Source organism: Elephas maximus, chromosome 12, assembly GCF_024166365.1.
Source record: "Elephas maximus indicus isolate mEleMax1 chromosome 12, mEleMax1 primary haplotype, whole genome shotgun sequence".
NCBI classification, from domain to species: Eukaryota; Metazoa; Chordata; class Mammalia; order Proboscidea; family Elephantidae; genus Elephas; species Elephas maximus.
The window spans coordinates 56,212,316-56,239,526 of NC_064830.1; the positions used below are offsets into that span (position 1 = coordinate 56,212,316).

At 37.9% G+C, this 27,211-nt stretch overlaps 1 protein-coding gene across 6 annotated transcripts in view; it reads right to left on the bottom strand.

The window, feature by feature from the left end:
• WDR72 (WD repeat domain 72) overlaps positions 1 to 27,211 on the bottom strand; it is a 970,312-nt gene that overhangs the window by 170,947 nt on the left and 772,154 nt on the right. For all 6 annotated transcript variants that reach the window (XM_049903404.1, XM_049903402.1, XM_049903403.1 and 3 more), the window contains 2 exons: positions 21,192 to 21,271; positions 4,707 to 4,899 (listed from right to left, as the gene is read on the bottom strand). In XM_049903404.1, the coding sequence (XP_049759361.1) occupies positions 4,707 to 4,899; positions 21,192 to 21,271 (273 nt within the window). The remainder of the gene's footprint in view (positions 1 to 4,706; positions 4,900 to 21,191; positions 21,272 to 27,211) is intronic.

Consider the following 27,211-nt stretch of genomic DNA (forward strand, 5'->3'; position numbering starts at 1 on the left):
CTCCAACTCTCAGATCAGTGCATAGAGGCATAGAGGAGTGGTACATAAAAATTTATTATACATTCTTGGAGATAAGAGCAGTGAACAAGTCACTAGCTCTGCATAATCACAAGCCTATCCCATCTGCCTTTCCTAGCTCAATCCATCAAAGGCTGTGGCTGGGACACTTTCCTTGAAAAAACAGCAAGAAAGAACTGTGAGGAATGCACCACCAATACATATATGTTTTCTACAGAAGGAATAAATGAGTTAAGGCATGCAAGGCACTTAGAAAATACTAAGCCATGGCTGTTGTTGTTATTGTCCTGAAAAGCTGAGAATTAGGAAAGGAAGGTACTATTAGTGTATTAACATTATGCCCATTATAAAATACACATAAAAATAGAAATTTCGAAAGGAAGGAATACACACACACACACACACTTCCTGAAGTAGCTTAAGAGAAGTTTGCTAATGCCATTTATATCTAATTTGCTTAAGTTTGCATTACTTAGTATTATTTTCAACTCATAGTTACTTTGCACGGAACTTATTTTAAGCCTCTTGTGCCTTTTCTGAGAGTTTAGTTAAAAGCACAACATAAAATACATAGAGTACCTAACCAGGTACACTTGAAACTGAACACATCAGGGGTAGCCCTCTGTGGAGTGGACTTTCCACTTTTCCCTCAGCACATATGGAATGCCGTATGGGGCAAAGCAAAACCTGATACAGGAATCCAGTTGGGACACCAGAGTCAATCCATGTATTAACTACTTCTTTGTTTGAAAAACATACAAACACAGATCTTTATTATTTCACATCTCCATAATTAGTACACCAAATTCAAAAATTAGTATAAAATTAGCATATCAAAAATAGTATTCAAAGTTAAAAATTGCTCAGGATAAGTCTAGATAGCACCATGGGAATTCTTCTTTTCTCAGCGAGTTCTTTACACCTGGACTTTGAAATTTCATCTCCACTGAATATGGACATTAAAAAAACTGTGAAGTAGCTTACACAAATGATGCAAATTTTGAAAACAAAACCATAGAATCTGTGTGAATTTAATGAGGATTAAAGGAAAAAGTGAGATAGCATATGTATAGTACTTAGCATAGTGCTGAAGTGTATTATCAACTGTTATTGCTGTTGTTATTATTATTTCCTTGTGACTCATTATTGCCATATTATCATAATGCTGGTAAATCAAAGATACTCCACCTCAGCACGAAAAAAGTTTATGAGCATCCATGTACAGTCATGCATCACTTAACATCCACAATATGGTCTGTGGAACAGGATGTTACGTGATTTGGACGTTGTGCTAACATGCCTATATTGTGAGCAATAGCACACTGATTTTCCATCTTCATGTTGTTTAATAACCTTTTGTTTCCCTTTCAGATCAACACTTCTCCTTTGCCTCTAGCCACTGCTTTCCCTAGCACTGATTTTGCTGTATTTAGGAGCCATGCTGCACTTCACGGTAATACTTTCTAAAGAAAATTAAACGGGGAGGCAATGCTACAACACTCAAGAGATGTGCAATACACACATCTCTTAGATGCTGCTGCCTTCGAGTAGAAGCATACACTGTTATATGGTAAACTTTTTGTCTGTAATTAGGGAAAGTTCACATTAAAATAACAATAGCAAGTACAGTACAGTACATATATAAGCCATTAACATAGCCATTTAGTATGACCACCAAGATACATGTATTCTAGGTTATATATGTACTGCACCATTATAGGAAACCCTGGTGGAGTAGTGATTAAATGCTATAGCTGCTAACCAAAAGGTCGGCAGTTCGAATCTACCAGGCAGTCCTTGGAAACTCTACGGGGCAGTTCTACTCTGTCCTATAGTGTCACTATGAATCAGATTTGAGTCGACGGCAATGGGTTATACACCTGATAGTGCAATCCTTTGTGTACAGGAGACATGAGATACCCATGTTACGTGCGAAAAGCTGCTGCATTCACTACATCCAGTTTCATCCACTATGTTCCATCCTCCCATTGGGATTTCTGAACTCTATTATAACGTTATGGGATCATGGATGTATTTGCTGTCGTGGACGTTGCCTGAACAGACGTTACATGGTGCATCACTGTACAACAAAGCCAACATCTGTAACTTTGCAAATGATTCAAAGATGCATTACCAAGAAACAAAGAAAGAAAAAAAAAGGGGGGGTGGGAGGAAGGCAGCTCACAGAGGACAAATGAGTAAGGACCTAACAAAATTAAACATCACATGCCGTTTTAACCTAAGCATATTTGGTAAAATGATAGATGTAGCAATGGCACTTGAGCTAAGTCAATCTGCCTATGAGACTTGAGGAATACATACCCAGTGAAAAGCACCTATACCATCTACTTAACCCTTTGTCTCAGCAAATTTGAAATAAAACGGCTTTTGCTTTTTTAAATCAATGGACTACATAAAACTAGCAATGAAGTCATATCTTTTAGATATTACTGTAATTTTACTAAGTTCCTCTAAATTGTTTAAAAATAAATCTCCCAAGGAGAAAAAAAGGCAATATTAATATCCAGTATAATATGCCTGTTATGTGCTTCCCATTTGAATTTGATTGCAGTTCATACTTTTCTACAAGCAGTACATCCAAGAAAACATATACTCAGAATTTTATAAATATGTCAATATTTTTTCAAATATAATACTCTAAATTTCATTCACCAACATTTAAAATAGCTTTAATATTTTGGTGTTCCAGTTTTTAATCACAAATTAACCCTCAATTTTCTAGGACTATTGTCAGAGGATCTTTCATAATCAATCAAAAGATAGTAAAAAAAGAAGCCAAACCCTTTGTCATGGAGCCGATTCTGACTCATAGTAACCTTACAGGAGAGAGTAGAGCTGCCCCATAGGGAACTTAAAATATATATGTCTTTAATGAAAGTAAGACTAAATTCCATAGTATCAATAGTTCTCATACCCAAGAATGAATTAGGGACAGAACTAGGCCCAACTTGGTAAATTGCAAATATTGGTAAGCGGTATGAAAGCAAAACTCCTGTAAAATTGCAAATATTGGTAAGCAGTATGATAGCAAAACTCCTGTAAAATTTTACCATGATACCTGCCAAAAATTTCTTACGCAGAAAATAAATAAGATAGACTCTCAAGATTAGGGACGAGGCTCAGAATGCCACTTAATGGGACTTGACACATGACGAATGACATTAGCTGACTTTGGAGGGCTGGAAAATGTCATCCATCCCACTATGTTTTAGAAGAAACCATAGATGAAAATGGGTGAGAGGCTCTCTATATGGATTCAGGAACTTAAATGTAATCATTGAAAATTAATTTTAAGAGAATTCTTCCACTTCTTGCTAGAAAAGTATAATATACCTATGATGATGTTATATGATCAAAAAGGAGCATCTTCACATAGGTGAGTTTTCTAGGTAATTAAAGCTAATTTATGGAAAAACAAAGACAAACAAATTAAAAGGCCCAAAAGGACCATCTACCCTCCTCAAAGTATTTTTTGGATTTACCATTGCTAGTGGCTGCTGGGACCTAATAGTGAAGCGGTTAAGAGCTAGGCTGCTAACCAAAAGGTCGACAGCTTGAATCTACCAGACGCTCCTTGGAAACCCTGAGGGGCAGTTCTACTCTATCCTATAGGGTCCCTATGAGTCAGAATCAACTCGATGGCAACCGGTTTTTTATAGGGTCACTATGAGTTGGAATCGACTCCATGGCAAAGTGTTTGGTTTATGGGATTAGTGGATGTCCTAGCATTAGAAAATATTCTACCTCTTTTGATCTTTGGCCTTCATTGAATATACTAAATGGAAATTTTTCTTGCTACACATCACCTCTAACTATGCAATACTCTTCAATTTAGTAGAATTATAAAAGTAATAAGAAATAATTACATTTCCAAGAATGATACTTGTTCTAAGATTTAACATTTTACTTACAGTATAATTTTTCTGAGTGTCAAATAAATAAAAAGAAAATCTCTTTTTGAGAGCTATAAGAAGTACCTGACAATTTTTAGGCACCTGGAACATGTAAGCTTGTTAACACATTTGCATGACAAAAACTCACATTCACCCCTATGATAAATTATTACTCAAAAGCTTACTAAGTTGAAAATTAAGTTTTTACTTCACTTTTTTAAAAAATTACAGCTAATGGGCTTAAAAATTGGATATCATTTTAAAGGAGAAATTTAGATTTACTTATAGCATGAATATTATCATTATGAAGTAACAATGATAAAGTTTGTTATAGAGTCAAATGGTCCATATACAAAACCAGTTTAATTTCCTGTACTACTTTTCTTATTCCTATCAAAGAGAAACTGACATATTGCTATTATCAAAGTAGAAAATAAAAACAAATTTTGGACCCATTATTATCAGGGTATCTTTGTAATATATATCCCAGTAAGCTATTACTACTAATTGTTTTCATTATTAAGCAGTTACCTTAAAATTTTTTTTATAAATAACGTAAATTTTTCTTCTAGAAAATAGTTACTGATTATAATAACATTTGAAAGTTCTTTTAAAAAATGACAATAATAATACGAAATTGATTGAGTAGGTCAGAAACAAGACACTTAGCTTGGTTCTTATAGAAATAATGTATTGTGAACTCACATTCTCAATACGTTCTAAGCACTAGAAAAAGTTCTCACAGAAGATCATGCCAATAAATTTTGTACTTACTTTGCAGAGGCCTGTTTGTAGTGCACTGTAACTCTAGCTGCTCGCCCCATTCCTTCTTTGGCAGGGTCCGCATCATCTCACAGTTATCTTTCTCTGCTATAGATATTAGTTGACTGCTGATTGGTATCTTTCTCAAGGTCATCATGTGCTGTTGAACTTCTGCCAAGAGAACAGCTTGCATTGCTTCCATTACCTGTAAAATTTTAAAAATATATTATTTTTAATGTTATTACAAATGTATGAGTGTTTTGCCCAAAATCCAAAGCCTGTAGTTTTGATTGGGACAGGATTCACATAAATTATAATGTTCTGTTCCCCTAGAAATATCATCTAAAACAACTGAAACAGAGATTTAAGAACTGGCATCTAAAATGACGTTTTGCTCTTTTGCAAAATCAAGAGATTCTAAAAGGAGAGCAGAAAGGGATTTTAATTTTTTTCTCCTAACTAAGCTATTTTCAATTTCACCAGAAGATAAAGAAAATGAGTTTGAATATAATCACATAGCTCTTAAAAATAAGTTTAGCTCCCCAAATCTGTCTAGCTTTAATTTAAAGCACTATTTGGTTAAAAAAAAAAAAAAAAAAAACCAAAAACCGGATTTAAACTAGGTTTTATAACAAAGAAGGTTAAGGAAAGGACTTCAATACTAAATCTCACGACACTGCGTGCCTCTGAGTTTCATGTAACTTAAAATATTGCAAGGCTTGCCTCCTAATTGTACATACCCAGTCAAGGGCCTTTGGTTGGGTGGCGGTGAAGGGAGAGTGCTTGTCACAGGACATCTAATCCAGTGTCTTCATTTTTAAAATGAGGGATCTGAGACATGACATCCCAAGGTCACTCAGACTTGGTTGACAGGGCTTCTAACCCCTATACCATGTCCTGTCCTTTGTACATCTCCCCAAGATTATGTGCCCTTCACCCTCAGCGCAAAAGCTAGTGCTCGTTTGCCTAGGTTTTCTCCTGGCAAGAAGGTGAAGAAAGGTATAGGAGATAGATCTAAGGAAGCCAGGAGCTGGATCCGTGACAGAAGAGAATACATAGCTCTCATCTGGGCAAACATGGCACATATTTTCATCATCCTTCTCTGGTCAACAATTAAAGCTTTCATATGCCACATTCCCCTGCATGTTGCTTTCTCCCTCAGAAGCCTGCCCTCTATCACGCTGATCCACATCCCACAATTACTACTGTCTCTCATTATCTACAGTCTTCCAATAGTATGCCTAGTGATCCTGAGATACTGTGGCCAAAGGCAGAATATTTAATCATTTAAACATCTATTAAGTCTCTTTTTTGTGTCATGGTAGCATGCGAAGCCCTCTGTCGACACCCAGAAAGCTTATGCTGATGACAGGTGCTTGGTGAACTACTGGAGCAGAATACCATGAATGATAACATGTAGTATAGTTCTACATGATATTCTACATGTAGACTCTAACATAATATTGATGGATCATGCCTACTAATATCTACCATGTGATTAAATATATGATATTGCATTAACTACTGTATATGATGTTTACTAACACATACTACTATACACCACAGCACAGGTGAACCATGCTTATTTATGTATATCACGTGATAGGATATACTGTATAATTACTCATGATAAACAACTTTACATCACTGAATTTATCTGATTTTAACTTTGTCACACATTTTATTTGACAGCAATGCTTCCAAAACACGGACAATGTGATAGAAAGACAAGGCGGTAGAAAGAGCTCAGGATAAGAAGTGAGAAGGCCCTAGTTATTACACATGTGACCTTTGAGAAGTCATATTCCTCCTCTAGGACTCCATGTCCATGTTCTTACTAATAAAACAAAGTCTTTGATACCAGGAGCCTAGGATGAGAGCATTCAATAAAAGAATACTGTGAATAACTTGCATCTGCTTATAACTATAAATGGAGGACAGTAGATATATTCAGACTCACAGTATGTTCAGACTATGGTATGTCCCTGAGAATGGGTGGCATGGCTATCTGCCCTCACTGGGCTCTTGGCTTCCTCTCACTTAGATGATTATCATCTATGAGGAAGGCCACAACTCTGATTTAAACTGTCTGCTATCCCCTATTACAACTCGAATCATAATTCTTTCTTAGAAATATACATGGAATAATGCAATTTCACTTAACATTTTTAATTATTAGACTCACATTCTATAACTTCACATTTTTTAACTATTCAATTTTGGCTTTTTTAGTGTATTTGTCACTACAAATATATATTATGTGAATAATCAATATATATATCATTGAAAAGCAAGAGAGGGAACAAAACCAACAATATAAAACATACTAACTATAACGAGAAAGATATTCAGAGCCACAAAACTCAAAAGTAAATATGAATAGCTCACATCCAATTTGGAGACAAACTCAAAATATACACTTTAGACTCAGTGTGAAATCAATACTCAGCATGACCCCCCATCCACAGATAAATGGAACATCTTTTAAGCACGTGATAATGTTATCACAGTATCTGGTTTACAGTGGGCACGAAACAAAACCTAATGGAACTGAAGTAGATTCTACACACTTTAAAAATATAAACCATGGAAAGTATAATTTATTGATAATTTATAATTGTCAATATTTGAGTCTCCCTAGAATATAAATACAAGAGAGATATTTTGCAGATAGTCGATAGAGATAGAATTTTTATTCAACAAAATATGAAATTTTTAGACAGTATTTTATATAACCTTGAGATTTTAATAATGAGCTAGAATTGAAAGCCCTATCGCTACAAAGCTGTCTTCCACATTCATATAAATAAATTTCTCTAAGAAGATAGATATGCAAAGCATTATACTCTTTTATCAGGAAATTTACAGTGATTCAAAAGAAGGTTTACAAACTCGTTGGCTGAAAAGAGTCAGCTACAAATCTGGATCATACACTTATTAGTAGAAGTATTGCTGTACCATAGCAAGCTAAAAGTTCTGATGGTTTTCACTAATAATTTGGAAGAGCAAAGTACTATAAAAGAGCACAGAAAGGTGGAGCTAAGATGGTGGAACAGACAGATGCTTCCGGTGAGCCCTCTTTACAACAAAGACCCCCAAAAACAAGTGAAACAACTATATTTATGACAAGCTAGGAGCCCTGAACATCAAAAGCAAGCTTAGAAAATGAACTGAGGGGCAGGGGGAAGAAGAGATGTTTCACAAGCGGAGAGGAGTTATCAGACCTGAATTGCGGAAAGCACTCAGGCACCATTCCAGGAGCAGTAGCGGTAGGCTGGTAATAGCATTCGGCCACAGTTTCTTCAGGGAGAAGCAGCCAGCCACTCAGCCTACTCACACCTCCGGAACCAGAGAAGAACGGCACTCTCGGCAAAAGCTAAGTACTTCCGTATATTTTACCCCCCCCACTCCCTTCCCACCCCTCAACCCCCTCCCTCGAGCCTCCTTAAGCGGCTGACCTCCCGGGGCCTGAGATAGGCCCAGGTGAGCACCTAGATCCATACTCCCAGCCTTGGAGAGGGAATAAATTTGCAATTATTTGCCAGCTCCACCAACCAGGGGAGCTCAGAACAGAAGCAGCTCCTGTCCAGGCATAAACGGTCCATGGACTTTGAGTACCTTTCCCCTCTGGATGGACCTGTGTGGGCTGATTTCAGGGGAATAGGCCCTTGTTGGTACATTCGAACCGTTTCAGCTATGTGGCAGACAGGTGGGTGTTTGATGTTTGACATTACTTTGCCTATTAAACACAGCCCTCACCTACCCAAATCTGGGGCCTGAGGACTGGTAGCTCCACTCAGGTCACCCAGCCACCCACAACAGGGGTCCAGGGATAACTGGTACCTCCCAGTCCTTACAGCCAAAAACTCTGGGTGCCCATGGTCCATCTGCAGAACCCATCCACCTGTATGCTCTAGGGAATAGGGACATGCTTTCCTCAAAGACACATGGGGGATGATTCTCAGCCCCCTCCCTTCTTCAGAGTGTGACCCCCTCCTGCAACCAGATACTGGTACCTATTTCAATCACCCCTGCCCCTCTAAGACTATAGGACAGAGCCTGTATCACATGCTTGATGATCAACTACCTGAACACTTGAGCTGAATTCATACAAGAAAAGTGAAAGGACACCTAGACTGATATACCTGATAGCAGCTCTAGCCATCTCGGGATAGGACATCAGAGCTCCAAAGGTGAAAATAATCAAGCTAGCTCACTCAAGCAACCCATCTTGGCATATCAAGACAAAACAAAGCAAGAAACTATGACACAGTAAGCAAACATAAAATAAACTAATACAATAACATATAGATGGCTCAGAGACAACAGTCAATATCAAGTCACATAAAGAAACAGACCATGATCGCCTCAACGAGCTCTTAAAACAAAGAATCCAGGGATCTTATAGATGAAAGTGGCTTCCTGGAATTACCAGAAACAGAATATGAAAGATTAATATATAGAACTCTTCAAGACATCAGGAAGGAAATGAGACAATATGCAGAACAAGCCAAAGAATACACAGATAAAGCAACTGAAGAAATTAAAAAGATTATTCAGGAACATAATGAAAAATTTAATAAGCTGGAAAAATCCATAGACAGACAGCAATCAGAAATTCAGAAGATTAACAATAAAATTACAGAAGTAGACAACTCAATAGAAAGTCAGAGAAGCAGATTTAAGAATGTGGAAGGCAGAATTTCTGAACTTGAAGATAAAGCACTTGGCACTAACATATTTGCAGAAAAATCAGATAAAAGAATTAAAAAAAACAAAGAAACCTTAAGAATCACGTGGGACTCTATCAAGAGAAATAACCTACCAGTGACTGGAGTACCAGAACAGGAAGGGATAACAGAAAATACAGAGAGAATTGTTGAAGATTTGTCAGCAGAAAAACTTCCCTGATATTGTGAAAGATGAGAAGATATCTATCCAAGATGCTCATCAAACTCCACATAAGTCACCAAGACACATTAAAATCAAATGCCAAAAACAAAATAAAGAGAGAATTTCAAAGCAGTTAGGAATTAAACGAAAAGTCACCTACAAAGGACAGCCAATAAGAATAAGCTCGGACTACCTGGCAGAAACCATGCAGGCAAGAAGGCAATGGGATGACTTACATAAAAAATTGAAGGAAAAAAACTGCCAGACAAGAACCATATATGCAGCAAAACTGTATCTCAAATATAAAGGTGAAATTAGGACATTTCCAGATAAACAGAACTTTACAGAATTCGTAAAAACCAAACCAAAACTACAAGAAATACTAAATGGAGTTCTAAAGTTAGAAAATCAATAATATCAGGTATCAACCTAAGAATAGAACACTGGACAGAGCAACCAGAAGTCAACCCAGACAAGGAAATAAAAAAAAAATCAAGATTAAAAAAATGCTCAAAACAGGGTAACAGCGATGTTATTATGTTAAAGAAGACAACAGTAAAACAATAAAGAGGGACTAAGTAATGTAGTCATAGATCCTCCATATGGAGAGCAAGATAAGGCGATATGAAAAAATAAAGGTTAGGTTTAAATTTAGAAAAATAGGGGCAAATAATAAGGTAACCACAAAGGAGATAAACTATCCTACACACCAAAATAAAACACAAGAAAAAAAGAGACTCAGCAGAAACAAAATCAACAACAATGAATATGAGGAAAGGACAATTTATAAAGATAATCTACTCAGCACATAAAATTAAGTGGGAAAAAGAAACTGTCAACAACACACAAAAAAAGACATCAAAATGATAGCACTAAATTTGTACCTATCCATAATTACGCTGAATGTGAATGGACTAAATGCACCAATAAAGAGACAGAAAGTGGCAGAATGGATTAAAAAACACATTCTGTCTATATGCTGCCTTCAATAGACACACCTTAGACTGAGAGACACAAACAAACTAAAACTCAAAGGATGGAAAAATATATATCAAACAAACAACAATCCAAAAAGAGGAGGAGTGGCAATATTAATTTCTGAAAATACAGACTTTAAAGTTAAATCCATCATAAAAAACAAGGAAGGACACTATATAATGATTAAAGGGATAATATACCAAGCAGTAACAACCACATTGAATATTTATGCACCCAAAGTCAGGGCTGTAAGATACCTAAAACAAACCCTATCAAAAATGAAAAGTAAGATAGGCAGCTCCATGACAATAGTAGAAGACTTCGACATGCTACTTTCGGTGAAGGGCAGGACATCCAGAAAGGAGTTCAATAAACACATGGAAGATCTAAACGCCACAATAAAACAACTTGACCTCATAGACATATACAGAACACTCCAACCAACAACAACCAAGTATACTTTCTTTCCTAGTGCACATGGAACATTCTCTACAATAGACCACATATTAGGTCATAAACCAAGCCTCAGCAGAATCCAAAACACTGAAATATTACCAAGCATCTTCTCTGACTATAAGGCTATAAAAGTGGAAATCAATAACAGAAAAAGCAGGGAAAACAAATCAAACACTTGGAAACTGAACAATACTCTGCTCAAAAAAGCCTAGATTATAGAAGACATTAAGGATGGATTAAAGAAATTCATAAAATACAATGAGAATGAAAACACTTCCTATCAAAACCTTTGGGACTCAGTGAAAGCAGTACTCAGAGGTCAATTTATATCAATAAATGCACACATACAAAAAGAAGAAAGGACAAAAATCAAAGAATTATCCCTACAACTTGAACAAAGAGAGCAACAAAAGAAACCCTCAGACACGAAGAAAACAACTAATAAAAATTAGAGCAGAACTAAACGAAATAAAAAACAGAAAAACAATTCAAAGAACTAACAAGACCAAAAGCTGGTTCTTTGAAAAATCAACAAAATTGAAAAACCACTGACCAAATGGACAAAAGAAAAACAGAAGAGAAAGCAAATACCCCAAATAAGAAATGAGATGGGTGATATTACAACAGATCCAACTGAAATTAAAAGAATCATATGAGACTACTATGAAAAGTTGTACTTTAACAAATTTGAAAACCTAGAAGAAATGGATGAATTCCTAGAAACACACTACCTACCTAAACTAACTCAAAAACCTAGAAGAAATGGATGAATTCCTAGAAACACACTACCTACCTAAACTAACTCAAACAGAGGTAAAACAACTAAATAGAGCCATAACAAAAGAAGAGATTGAAAAGGTAATCAAAAAACTCCCAACAAAAAAAAAAAGGCCTGGCCCAGACTGCTTCACTGCAGTTCTAACAAACATTCAGAGAAGAGTTAACACCACTACTACTAAAGGTATTTCAGAGCATAGAAAAGAATGGAATACTCCCAAACTCATTCTATGAAGCCAGCATATCCCTGATACCAAAACCAGGTAAAGACATCACAAGAAAAGAAAATTATAGACCTATATCCCTCATGAATGTAGATGTAAAAATCCTCAACAAAATACTAGCCGATACAATTCAACAACATATCAAAAAAATAATTCACCATGACTAAGCAGGATTCATACCAGGTATGCAGAGATTGTTCAAAACTGGGAAAAAAATTAATGTAACCCATCATATAAATAAAACAAAAGACAAGAAACATGATTTTATCAATTGATGCAAAAAAGGCATTTGAAAAAGTTCAACATACATTCATGATAAAAATCCCAGCAAAATAGGAATAGAAGGAAAATTCTTCAATATAATAAAGGGCATGTATACAAACACAACAGCCAATATCATCCTAAATGGAGAGACCATGAAAGCATTCCCCTTGAGATCGGGAACCAAACAAAGATGCCCTTTATCACCACTCTTATTCAACATTGTGCTGGAAGTCCTAGCCAGAGCAATTAGGTAAGATAAAGAAATAAAGGGCATCCAGACTGGCAAAGAAGAAGTAAAAGGATATCTGTTTACAGGTGACATGATCTTATACACAGAAAACCCTAAGGAATCCTCAAGAAAACTACTGAAACTGATAGAAGAGTTCGGCACAGTCTCAGGATTCAAGATTAACATACAAAAATCAGTTGGATTCCTCTACACCAACACAAAGCACATCAAAGAGGAAACCACCAAATCAATACCATTTACAGTAAAATACTTAGGAATAAATCTCACCAGAGATGTAAAAGATTTATACAAAGAAAACTACAAAACACTTCTGCAATAAACCAAAAGAGACCTACATAAGTGGAAAAACATACCTTGCTCATGGATAGGAAGACTTAACATTTTAACAACGTCTATTATTCTACCAAAAGCCACCTATACATTTAATGCAACTCCGATCCAAATTCCAACACATTCTTCAATGAGATAGAGAAACAAATCACCAACTTCATATGAAAGGGAAAGAGGCCCTGCATAAGTAAAGCATTACTGAAAAAGAACAACAAAGAGGGAGGCCTCACACTACCTGATTTTAGAACCTATTATACTGCCACAATAGTCAAAATAGCCTGGTACTGGCACAACAACAGATACATAGACCAGTGGAACAGAATTGAGAATCTAGACATAAATCCATCCACATATGAGCAATTGATATTTGACAAAGACCCCAAAACAGTTAAATGGGGAAAGACAGTCTTTTTAATAAATGGTGCTGGCATAACTGGATATCCATCTGCAAAAAAATGAAACAAGACCCATACCTCACTCCATGCACTAAAACGAGCTTCAAATGGATAAAAGACCTAAATATAAAATCTAAAACGATAAAGATCATGGAAGAAAAAATACGGACAATGTTAGCAGCCCTAATACATTGCATAAACTGTACAAAACATTGCTAATAATGCAGAAGAAAAACTAGATAACTGGGAGCTCCTAAAAATCAAACACGTATGCTCGTCCAAGGACTTCACCAAAAGAGTAAAAAGATTACCTACAGACTGGGAAAAAGTTTTTAGCTATGACATTTCCGGTCGGCACCTGATCTCTAAAATCTACATGATATTGCAAAAACTCAACTGCAAAAAGACACATAACCCAATTAAAAAATGGGCAAAAGATATGAACAACGCATTTCACTAAAGAGGACATTCAGGTAGCTAACAGATACACGAGGAAATGCTCACGATTATTAGCCATTAGAGAAATGCAAATCAAAACTGCAATGAGATTTCATCTCACTCCAGCAAGGCTGGCATTAATGCAAAAAACACAAAATAATCAATGTTGGAGATGATGTGAAGAGATTAGAACACTTATACACTGCTGTTGGGAATGTAAAATGGTACAACCACTTTGGAAATAGATTTGGCACTTCCATAAAAAGCTAGAAATAGAACTACCATACGATCCAGCAATCCCACTCCTTGGAATATATCCTAGAGAAATAAGAGACTTTAAACGAATAGAAATCGAACTGACTACATCTGTGGAAAGAGACGATGGAAAAGCTCAATATCATCAGTCAGAACAAGGCCAGGGGCTGACTGTGGAAGAGACCACCAATTGCTCATATGCAAGTTCAAGCTGAAACTGAAGAAAATCAGAGCAAGTCCACGAGAGCCAAAATATGACCTTGAGTATATCCCACCTGCATTTAGGGACCATATTAAGAATAGATTTGACGCATTGAACACTAGTGACCGAAGACCAGACGAGTTGTGGAATGACATCAAGGACATCATACATGAAGAAAGCAAGAGGCCACTGAAAAGACAGGAAAGAAAGAAAAGACCAAGATGAATGTCAGAGGAGACTGTGAAACTTGCTCTTGAGCATCGAGCAGCTAAAGCAAAAGCAAAAACAGATGAAGTAAAAGAACTGAACAGAAGATTTCAAAGGCCCACTCGAGAAGACAAAATAAAGTATTATAATGACATATACAAAGAGCTAGAGATGGAAAAGCAAAAGGGAAGAACATATTCAGCGTTTCTTAAGCTGAAAGAATTGAAGAAAAAATACAAGCCTCGAGTTGCAATAGTGAAGGATTCCATGGGGAAAATATTAAACGACGCAGGAAGCATCAAAAGAAGGTGGAAGGAATACACAGAGTCATTATACCAAAAAGAATTAGTTGATATTCAACAATTTCAAGAGGTGACATATGATTAGGAACCGATGGTACTGAAGGAAGAAGTCCAAGCTTCTCTGAAGGCATTGGTGAAAAATAAGGCTCCAGGAATTGATGGGACATCAATTGAGATGTTTTGACAAACAGATGCAGCACTGGAGGTGCTCACTCATCTATGACGAGCAATATGGAAGACAGCTTCCTGGCCAATTGACTGGAAGAGATCCATATTTATGCCTATTCCCAAGAAAGATGATCCAACCGAATGTGGAAATTATAGAACAATATCATTAATATCACATGCAAGCAAAATTTTGCTGAAGATCATTCAAAAATGGCCGCAGCAGTATATCAACAGGGAACTGCCAGAAATTCAGGCCGGTTTCTGAAGAGGACACAGAACCAGGGATATCATTGCTGATGTCAGATGGATCCTGGCTGAAAGCAGAGAATACCAGAAGGATGTTTACCTGTGTTTTATTGACTATACAAAGGCATTCGACTGTGTGGATCATAACAAACTATGGATAACATTGCGAAGAATGGGAATTCCAGAACACTTAATTGTGCTGATCAGGAACCTTTACATAGATCAAGAGGCAGTTGTTTGGACAGAACAAGGGGATACTGATTGGTTTAAAGTCAGGAAAGGTGTGCGTCAGGGCTGTATTCTTTCACCATACCTATTTAATCTGTATGCTGAACAAATAATACGAGAAGCTGGACTATATGAAGAAGAACGGGGCATCGGGATTGGAGGAAGACTCATTAACAACCTGTGTTATGCAGATAACACAACCTTGCTTGCTGAAAGTGAAGAGGACTGAAGCAGTTACCAATGAAGATCAAAGATCATAGCCTTCAGTATGGACTGCACCTCAACATAAAGAAAACAAAAATACTCACAACTGGACCAATGAGCAACATCATGATAAATGGAGAAAAGATAGAAGTTGTCAAGGATTTCATTTTACTTGGATCCACAATCAACAGCCTTGGAAGCAGCAGTCAAGAGATCAAAAGATGCATTGCATTGAGTAAATCTGCTGCAAAGGACCTCTTCAAAGTGTTGAAGAGCATAGATGTCATCCTGAAGACTAAGGTTCACCTGACCCAAGCCATGGTATTTTCAATCACATCATATGCATGTGAAAGCTGGACAATGAATAAGGAAGACCGGAGAAGAGTTGACGCCTTTGAATTGTGGTGTTAGCAAAGAATATTGAATATACCACGGACTGCCAAAAGAACAAACAAATCTGTCTTGGAAGAAATGCGGCCAGAATGCTCCTTAGAGGCAAGGATGGCGAGACTGGGTCTTACATAATGTGGACATGTGTCAGGAGGGGTCAGTCCCTGGAGGAGGACATCAGGCTTGGCAGAGTACAGGGTCATGGAAAAGAGGAAGACCCTCAACGAGGTGGATTCACAGAGTGGCTGCAACAATAAGCTCAAGCATAACAACGATTTTAAGGATGGCACAGGACCAGGCAGTGTTTCATTCTGTTGTGCATAGGGTCACTGTGAGTCGGGACGGCACCTAACAACAACAACAAAAGAACAGATATATGCACACCCATGTTTATTGCAGCACTGTTTACAGTAGCAAAAAGATGGAAGCAACCAAGTTGCCCATCAACGGATGAATGGATAAATTATGGTATATTCATACAATGGAATACTACGCATCAATAAGGAACAGTGATGAATCTATGAAACATTTGATAACGTGGAAAAATCTGGAAGGCAATATGCTGAGTGAAATTAGTCAGTTGGAAAAGGACAAATATTGTATAAGACCACTATTATAAGAACTCGAGAAATAGTTTAAACAGAGAAAAAAATATTCTTTGATGGTTACGAGGGGGAGGGAGGGAGGGAGGGAGGGAGGGTGTAAGAAGGGTATTTACTAATTAGATAGTAGATAAGAACTACTTTAGGTGATGAGAAAGACGACACACAATACAGGCGAGGTCAGCACAACTGGACTAAACCAAAAGCAAAGAGGTTTCCTGAATAAACTGAATGCTTTGAAGGCCAGCGTAGCAGGGGCGGGGTTTGAGGACTATGGTTTCAAGGGACATCTAAGTGAATTGGCATAATAAAATCTATTAAGAAAACATTCTGCATCCCACTTTGGACAGTGGTATCTGGGGACTTAAATGCTAGCAAGCAGCCATGTAAGATGCATCAATTGGTCTCAGCCCACCTGGATCAAAGGAGAATGAAGAACACCAAGGACACAAGGTAATTATGAGCCCAAGAGACAGAAAGGGCCACATGAACCAGAGACTACATCATCCTGAGGCCAGAAGAACTAGATGGTGCCTGGCTACAACTGATGACTGCCCTGACAGGGAACACAATAGAGAACCCCTGAGGGGGCAGGAGAGCAGTGGGATGCGGACCCCAAATTCTCGTAAAAAGACCAGACTTAATGGTCTGACTGAGACTAGAAGAACCCCGGTGGGCATGGTCCCCAGACCGTCTGTTGGCCCAGGACTGGAACCATTCCCAAAGCCAGCTCTTCAGACAGGGATTGGACTGGACAATTGGACTGGAAAGCGATGCTGGTAAGGAGTGAGCTTCTTGGATCAGGTGGACACTTGAGACTATGTTGGCATCTTCTGCCTGGAGGGGAGATGAGAGAGTGGAGGGGGTTAGAAGCTTGTGAAAAGGACACGAAAAGAGGGAGTGGAGGGAGAGAGCGGGCTCTCTCATTAGGGGGAGAGTAATTGGGAGTGTGTAGCAAGGTATATATGGATTTTTGTGTGAGAGACTGACTTCATTTGTAAACTTTCACTTAAAGTACAATAAAAATTAAAAAAGAAAAATACATAGCATCACAAAGATTCATACAAAGTCGTGTGCCCTGTTTGTCATTCCAATATCCCATATTCTAGTATAAAAGCATTTTCCCAAAACTCAGGCTCACGCTGGACTTTCACAACTTTGTAGTGTCTCCTGGAAAAGTGACATTTCTTCCTGGAGGCCAGGATGTCATAATTTTAAATCCAAAGAAGTTTTTAAGTGTAGTGCCAGAAACATGGAAGTTGGCTACCCCAAAATCTTCCTTTTTGTAGCTTTTATCTCTATGTTGACTATGTTTCATGTGTGGGAAGCAATTAAGAGACAATCTACAAAAAGTCATTCAGCCCCTAAATTAACTCATCCTCACTCCCTTCCTTAAACATAAACACTGAATTTCTGAAGTTGGATTCTGCTCTGTTTCACAAAAGCATTTCACTATCACCTACTGTTGTTAGTTGCCATTCAGGTGATTCCAACACATGGCGACCCCATGTGGCAGAGTAGAACTGTTCCACAGAGTTTTTAAGGCTGTGATCTTTTGGAAGCAAATCGGCAGACCTGTCTTTCCAGGCACCTGTGGATGGGTTTGAACAGCCAACAGTTCAGCTAATATTCAAGGGCTTAACTCCATGCAGGGACTCCATTACCACCTAAACCCGAAAACCTAAACCCACTGCCGTTGAGTGGATTCTAACTCATAGTGACCCTATAGGAGAGAGTAGAATTACCCCATATGTTTCCCAAGGCCGTAAATCCTTAGAAGAGCAGACTGCCCTGCCACATCTTTCTCTCACGGAGCGGCTGGTGGGCTGCTAGGTTACAACTGCCGAGCTTTCAGTTAACAGCCAAGTGCTTAACCACTGTACCACCATGGCTCTACCTAAACCCATTGCCATCGAGTCGATTCCTACTCATAGCGACCCTATAGGACAGAGTAGAACTGCCCCATAGGGTTTCCAAGGCTGTCATCTTCATGGAAGCAGACCGCCACGTCTTTCTCCCATGGAGCTGCTGGTGGGTTCAAATAACCAAACTTTTGGTTAGCAGCCGAGCATTTTAACCACTGCACCACCAGTACTCCTTCATTACCACCTTGTTGTTGTTGTCAGGTGCCATCGAGTCAGTTCTGACTCACAGTGACCCTACATAAAATAAAAAAAGCGCCATCAGGTTCTGCGCCATCCTCACAGTCATTGCTATGTTTGTTATTATTTCCCAGTGTCCTAAAACACATAAAATATAGAATCAAATTAATATCATCCCACTAACTGCTTAAATGAAGAACTTTATAAGGAAATTGAGTGCTGGTTAATGAAGCATCTAAATGGATACTTTTAAGAGTCTCTTGTCCCTGAAGAGCCCAAGGACTCTCATTCCCATTTTATGCATGAGGAAAATAAAAAGCCAACAAGTAAAAGCTGCCTTAGCTCAGACTTTCAGGAAAGTGAGTAACAAACAGTCTGGGAATATAATTTGCCCTGCTGCCAGCATTTTATACAAGGTCAGTGAATCATAGAACCTTAAAGTTTCATTAGTCTAAACATGCCCAAACCACATTAATATTTATTTGAGGGTCAAAAGAACTACATAAGATCTTGCTGGCACAAAAGATCTTCAGATTAGAGCAATTCAGCACAAATGTTCTACTAAATCCTTTTTCTTTTTCTCACTGAGGAATTTTTGATTACTAAAAAAATTAAAAAATCTCATCTTCAATAGCCAGGATCTTTTAGGGTAACTGCTAATACACTGGTAAATTCAACATGTACTAATGTTTATTTTGATTATTACAGAGGTTCTTTGCATTCCTTAAATATTTATTGACTGGCTATTTTTTTGGCTATTGTCACTATTGCTTTTCTGGGCATTAATGAAAGAAGAGTGAGGGAAACAAACAAGGTCCCTCCTCTCAGGAAGCTTATCTAACAGTGAGATGAGAGAAAATAAGCAAGCAAAAGAAAAGAAAGAATTTTAATAAAAGCAAGTGCAAAAAAGAAGATAAAACCAGGCACTGTGATGGTGATTAGAAGCATGGCATGGGGAGGGTTCAGTGACAATATCAGATGGAAGGTCAGGGAAGTCTTCCTTGAGGAGCTGACATTCGAGGAAGGACTTGATCAACAGAGGAAAGAGAACTCTAGGCAGACGGTATAGTAAGTTTCTGAGGCGAAAATGAGCTTTGTGCATTCTGGAAATAAAACGAAGCCAGCGTGGCTACGTAGGGATGAGAAAAGGTGAGAATGATGAGTGAGGGGTTCAGGCTGGGGCAAATCATGCAGGAACTTGTACCACTTACCAGTTGCTATTGAGTTAATTCTGACTCATGGCAACCCCATGTGTGTCAGAGTAGAACTGTGCTCCATAGGGTTTTCAATGGCTGATTTTTTGGGAAGTAGATTGCCAGGCCTTTCTTCAGAGGTGACACTAGGTGGGCTCAAACCTCCAACCTTTCTGTCAGCTAGCAGCCAAGTGCATTAACCGTTTGCACCACCCAGAGCCTCTGTAGGAACACGTAGACCATGGCAACAAGTCAAATACCTTATTTCAAATTAACAACTGATGTGTCTTAGGGTAAGAAACACTGAAAAGATCGCACCATAGGCTTGGTTTATAATGAAGTTGGTGTCAGTGTCATAACAATGAAGACAGAGTCATAACAGCTGTCAGACACGTGTATGGTTCAATTGTCATATGTCATTAGAGTTGAATCTTGCCAAACTTTGTATCTGTTATGACTCTCAACACTGACACAGCTGACTTCATTGCAGACCAGGCCATAGCCTGTTATACAGCAGTGTTTTGAACAGTAAATCATAAAAGTGAACATCTGCAAATGAACATCTGAGAATGATAACATCAGCAAATTACACACTGCAGCACTGTATGTAGTACATATTACCAACGATAAGATGTACAAAAAAAAAAAAAAAAACCCTGAAAACGGACAGTTGTAAGTGCAGTTCATCACAAGTCAAATATATCATAAGTCAGGGACTACTTGTATATTTGATTTTATGATGTGAACCACTACAGTTCGTTATGATTTAACTTCCTTTTGTTTCCTTGTAAATAAGAATAACTATTTGTTCTTGGAGCTATTGCTATTCTTATCTTGTAACACTGATATTTATCAACCTCACAAACTTTACTCAAGTTCTAATAAACATTCATCCAATCAATGCACAGATATTTATTGTTCAAGGTACAAGGCTACCCAGTAAGCTTTATGACCCAAAGAAGCCTTAAAACAGGAAGAAGCACTTAAATTGGTCATTGAAGAAATCAGCTGTCTTAAATAAAATCATAGATGAGGTAATCTCAGGATAGAAAAATGATTTCTAATTACACATAACCAAATTTACACACCTAGGTATCACTATGTCATGACACACGTTCAAATCAAGTAATAGACTACTCTGCCTCAAACTGAAGTTACCTAAGATGGAATAAACCTCCCTCCCTCAGTCTCCACCATTCTACCCCCTTGCAGCACCCTTGCATATGTTATTTTCCACTTTTTTTCCTCATCTCTGCCTCAGCCTTAGGCCTTTTCAACAAATGCCCTGTAAGGGCATTCTGTGTGAACAAGTATAAATACTTGTACTCTTAGGTACTGTGGCATACAGCAAAGAACACTTCCAGTAAATTCAAGAACATGAACTGTATCATACCTGCACAGATTGGTCTCTCCAACATGAAATTAGCTTCAAAAGTGAAAGGTCAGCCTCAGGTATATGGGGTTCATTCTTACCTAGAAATATGCAGACCACATTTATATTTTCAGAGTATTAAAGTGGATATAATCCAATGGTCCTCAACCCCTGCTGTACATTAGAATCACATGAGGAGTTTTTTTGTTTATTTTTTGTTTTTATAAACACCAATGGTCAGGTTGAATTGTCCAGAGAATCTGATTTAAAAGGTCTAGGAGTGGGAATGGGGTTAAGCATTAATACTTCGTAAAAGTTCCTCAGGTAATTTTCATGTACGGCCAGAGTTCAGAACGATTAATGTACATACATATATGTATTTCTAATAATTATGTTGTGGTTGTTGTTAGGTGCCATTGCGTTGCTTCCAACTCACAGTGACACTATGTACAACAGAATGAAACACTGCCTGGTCCTGTGTCATCCTCACAGTCATTGCTATGTTTGAGCTCTGCAAGCACTGTGTCAGTCTGTCTTGTCGAGGCTCTTCCTCTTTTTCGTTGACTCTCTACCAAGCATAATGTCCTCCTGCAGGGACTGGTGCCTGCTGATAACATGTCCAAAGTATAGGAGACAAAGTCTCACTATCTTCGTTTCCAAGGAGCACTTTGGCTGTATTGCTTCCAAGACGGACTTGTTCATTCCTCTGGCAGTCCATGGTATAGTCAATAGTCTTCACCAACACCGTAATTCAGAGGCATCAATTCTTCTTTGGTCTTCTTTATTCGTTATTCAGTTTTCCCATGTATATGAGGCAATGAAAATACCATGGCTTAGATAAGGAGTGCCTTAGTTCTCAAAGTGACCTCTTTGCTTTTGAACACTTTAAAGAGGTCTTTTGCAGCAGATTTGCTCAAGTATACCAACTGATATTCATGTCAAATCAAATTAGTCTTCATACCTTAAAATTATCTTTGTAACTTTTGCCAGCTGAATAAAAAAACCAAACTAAGCCTATTGTCATTGAGTTGATTCTGACTCATAGCAGCCGTAGCTCTTAACCACTATGCCACCAGGGTTTCCCCTGCTGGCTGAATGGTATGGCTAATATTCCCTACCCAATATAAATCACCAAATTTTACAGTTCTTTCCTTATAGAAATAGCTCCTGAAATTCCACTCTGCCATGAATCTATCTATGGCATGGAAAATCAAATAACAGACTTCCTTTTTTGTAATTAATTAATTTATTGTGCTTTAAGTGAAAGTTTACAAATCAAGTCAGTCTCTCATACAAAAAGTTATACATACCTTGCTAAGTACTCCTAGCTGCTTTCCTCCTAATGAAACAGCACATCCCTCCTCTCCTGCCTGAATTCCCCGTTAACAGACTTCCTTTGATTTGTCCTTACCCAGTCATACCACTCTGATCAATAGGTATAAGACTAATGTTTTAATTTGTCTCATTTTGTTATGGAGTGTTTCTTCAAAGTCTGCCCTCTTGAACGTCCTCTCTATTTGCCTTAATGCTCAGTGTGAAATTTTAAGAGCGAGCTAAGGCTTGGCCTATTTAAATTGATCCATAAAGTGTCCAGCAGTCCCCTACACTAAAAAGCACTTAATGGATGCCTTTTTGTTAATTGAAAATGTACATATTATCATCCAAGTGAAAAATCAATGAATTAAGGCTTTCTGATGGCTTTAGTATCAAGATGCCACATCTTAGCAGTGAGATTGCGAAGAACAGTACAAGCTGGCAGGAAAATTGTTACTACAAATGTGTATTTAAATTGACATATGCTTGAAGTCCTGCTATCAACTACTTAAGTCAGCATTAGTCAATATTCTTTTCGTTGAATCACACAGATACAGATATATGCATATATGTGAGTGTATGTATATCTCACAGTAGTTGAGGAAAAGTTGATAGAAGGTATCAAATACAATGCAAATTAGGAACATGGAGAAATACATAAGATACTTCTGACCCACTTTTAATAGTATTTTTTTCCTGATGGAAACATACAAGAAAAGAGCATAAAACATGTAAATATGATAGAGCACTATAATTTTTAAGTTATTTTTTCCATTTCTTCATGAGCATAGCAGGTAAGAAAATTTCTTTTGATGGCTTCTTCTCTCATTTTGTTGACCTTGTGACTCAACCATCAAAGCTAAGTATTGGTCTCAACTGTAACTATTACTGGCATCATGGAGTATGAGATATAAATAGGAGATAGAAATGAGAGCCAACTTTTCCTGGGAAGGTCAGTGAGTTAAAGAATTAATTGTAACTTCAGGGAGAAAGGTAAAAAGAAAACATCCCAGGCTTTCCATTTCTGCTGACAGAAGTTCCTGTCAAGCCTTTAGAATGAGTACTAAAATAAACACTAAAACTAAAATAACACAGTGTTATTTTATCCCTCAGGCTTTGGCTTTATAAAATTAACACTATGAAGTAAATTCCTTCTTTCCCTTCAACCCCCATCTTCCTATTATTAAAAAAAAAGCCTTAACATTTAACTGAATTTTAAATGCTATAAATGTAACCCCAAACACCAGGGAGACTATTCAGTAATAATAGGAGTTGCTCAAGGCTCTTTGGTAAGGACACTCATAGGAAAAGTAGGGTCTCCTTGGCTCTGGTTAACAATCGTTTCTGTCTCTGTAGAAATACTTAGCCAAGTTTTTAAATTCCAATACCTTTCCCAGGTATTAAAAAAAGAAAAAAAAACCCGTTGCTGTCGAGTTGATTCTGACTCATAGCCACCCCATAGGAGAGAGTAGGACTGCCCCATAGAGTTTCCAAGGAGCACCTGGTAGATTTGAACTGCCGACCTTTTGGTTAGCAGCCATAGTTCTTAACCATTACACCATTGGGGTTTCCAAATATGAACAGACAAGAAACAATAAGTTTAGAGATTTTCATGAGTGTTGAAAAAACTGAAAATAAGGATAAGTAACCCTATTAAAAGCTACCTAACAAGAAAGCAAGGAGCCCTGGTGGGGCAAACAATTAAGTGCTTGGCTGCTAACTAAAAAGTTGGTTCTAGAAGCTCTGGAGGAGAAAAACCTGGTGATCTGCTCCTGTAAAATTTACAGCCTAGAAAACCCCATGGGGCAGTTCTATTCTGTCACAAGGGGTCGCTATGTGCCGGATTTGACTCAATGTTACCTAACAAGGAGAAGACAGGCAACCCAGACAGAGCCATATAGAAGGAACACTACTTATAAATATGAATACTGGCCTGATGTACTGGAAAGAGCAAGGGGGTTGAAATCAGATTAGGATTACAATCCTGCTCTACTACATAATAGCTCTGTGACTGTGAATGAGTCACCTAACTTCTCTAAGGGTAAAACAGAGATAGTTTCTCCTACTGTGCAGGTTTGTTTACGTATTAACTGAGATAATACATGTAAATCCATGATAGTAGGCATTCAGCAATTGGAAGCTATTTATAAACTCTTAGTTTAAAATATCTTAATTTTTTATAATTTTTTAATTTATTTACTGTGCTTTAGGTGAAAGTTTACAAATAAAGTCAGTCTCTCATACAAAAAGTTTATATATACCTTGCTATGCACCCCCAGCTGCTCTCCTGCTAATGAGACAGCACATTTCTCCTCTCCACCCTGTATTCCCTGTGCCCATTCAGCCAGCTCCTCTTCCTCTCTTTCTTCTCATCTCATCACCGGACAGAAGTTGCCCACATAGTCTCAAGTGTCCACTTGAGCCAAGAAACTCACTCATCACAGTATCATTGTCTTACAATCCAGTCCAATCCCTGTTTGTAGAGTTGGCTTCAGGAATGATTCCAATTTTGGGCTAACAAAAGGTCCAGGGACCATGACTGTCAGGGTCCCTCCAGTCCCAAGTCAGACCATTAAGCTTGGTCTTTTTAGGAGAATTTGAGATCTGCATCCCACTGTTCTCCTGCTCCATCAGGGATTCTCTGTTGTATTCCATGTCAGGGCAGTGATCGGTGGTAGCGATCTAGTTCTTTGGTCTCAGGCTGATGGAATCTCTGGTTTATGTGGCCCTTTCTGTCTCTTGGGCTCATCTTTACTATATGTATTTGGAGTTCTTCATTCTCCTTTGCAGCAGGTGGGTTGAGATCAATTGATCCATCTTAAGATGGTCGCTTACTAGTGTTTAAGACCCCAGACGCCTCTCACCAGGGTGGGATGAAGAACACTCTCTTAATACTTTTTGTTATGCCAGTTGACCTAGATGTCCCCTGAAACCATGGTCCCCACACTCCTGTCCCTGCTATGCTGCCCTTTGAAGTGTTTGGTTGTATTCAGGAAACTTCTTTGCTTTTGGTTTAGTCCAGTTGTACTGACTTCCCCTGTGTTATGTTGTCCTTCCTTTCACCCAAAATAATTTTTTGTCTACTATCTAGTTAGTGAATATCACTCTCCCTCCCTCCCCACCCTAATAACCATAAAAACATATTTTCTTCTGTGTTTAAACTTTATCTAAAAGTAAAAAAAATTTTTTTTTCTTTATCTAGAGTTCTTATAATAGTGGTCTCACACAATATTTGTCCTTTTGGAACTGGCTAATTTCACTCAGCATGTCTTCCAGATTCCTCCATGTTATGAAATGTTTCGCAGACTCATCGTTGTTCTTAATCATTTTGTAGTATTCCATTGTGTGAATATACCATAATTTATTTATCCGTTCATCTGTCGATGGTCACCTTGGTTGCTTCCAACTTTTTGCTATTGTAAATAGTGCTGCAATGAACATGGGTGTGCATGTATCTGTTCGTGTGAAGGCTCTTATTTCTTTAGGCTATATTCCAAGGAGTAGAATTGCTGGATCATATGGTAGTTCTATTTCTAGCTTTTTAAGGAAGTGCCAAATTGATTTCCAAAGTGGTTGTACCATTTTACGTTCCCACCAGCAGTGTGTAAGTATTCCAGTCTCTCCACAACCTCTCTAACACATATTATTTTGTGTTTTTTGGAAAATATCTCGAACTTTGAACAGCCCTGTGAGGTTGCTATTTTTACAGGCTGTTGTGTACCACTGTTCAGTCATCCCATTGTATAGGCCACATATTGCATAACTTTGGGGTAACACTCACATCAAGTCTAGGATTTTATTTCCATTTTACAAATGTAGTAAATAGAGGTTTTTAAAGAAGTAAAATCTTGCCCAGTGTTACCTAAGTAGTAACTGCAGAGCTGGACCTTGAATCTCAGCCATCTATCTCATCTATCTCCAAGGCCATTGCTGTAGTCACAGACAGAGAAGCTTAAGAAAATTCAATCAGTTACCTATTTTATATTTATTTGGAACCTACAATTATATGTCAATACTATACATGTTCACATATCCCGTTTAGACAACCCCATTAGATATGCAGATAGAATGGGAGGAAGGATTTAAATTGCCTTTTGACAGAATTTATTTATTCACTTGTCCATTGATTCAGAAAATATTTATTAAAGTTCTTCCAGGCACTGCTCTAGGAACTGGGGAAAGCAGTGGATAAAACTGTCATAAAACAAAACAAACCATTACAGACCTTACATTTTAGTAGCTGGAGGCAGATGACAAATGATGAAATGATAAACAGTATGCAGACAGTGATAAGGTTATGCTGGATAGAAAAACAGCAGATGGGATAGGAAGTGCTGGAGAGGAGGGAAAGCACCTTCATTTGAATGTGACATTTGAGGAAGACTTTAAGAATGTGGGAAAAGGGGACCAAGAGTAGGTTAAGCAATATGGATATCTGGGTAAAGAGCATTGCAGGCAGAGGCAACAGCAGGGAAAAGACTTTAAAATCTTTCTGCCATGTTTGGGTAGAGTGATAAATAGGGCAGTGTAGCTGTAATGAGTGAAGCAGGGTATGAATAGGAAGCCATGGTGTGTGACGGTCTAGAAAGAACAGACAGATCATGAGGCCTTGTGAGGACTGTGGCTTTTATTCTGAGTAAAACTAAAGCCACTGGAGGCTTTAAGCAGAAGAGTGTGATTCTGACTTAGTTTTGAATAGATTGCTCTGGTTGCTTGGATGGGAATAG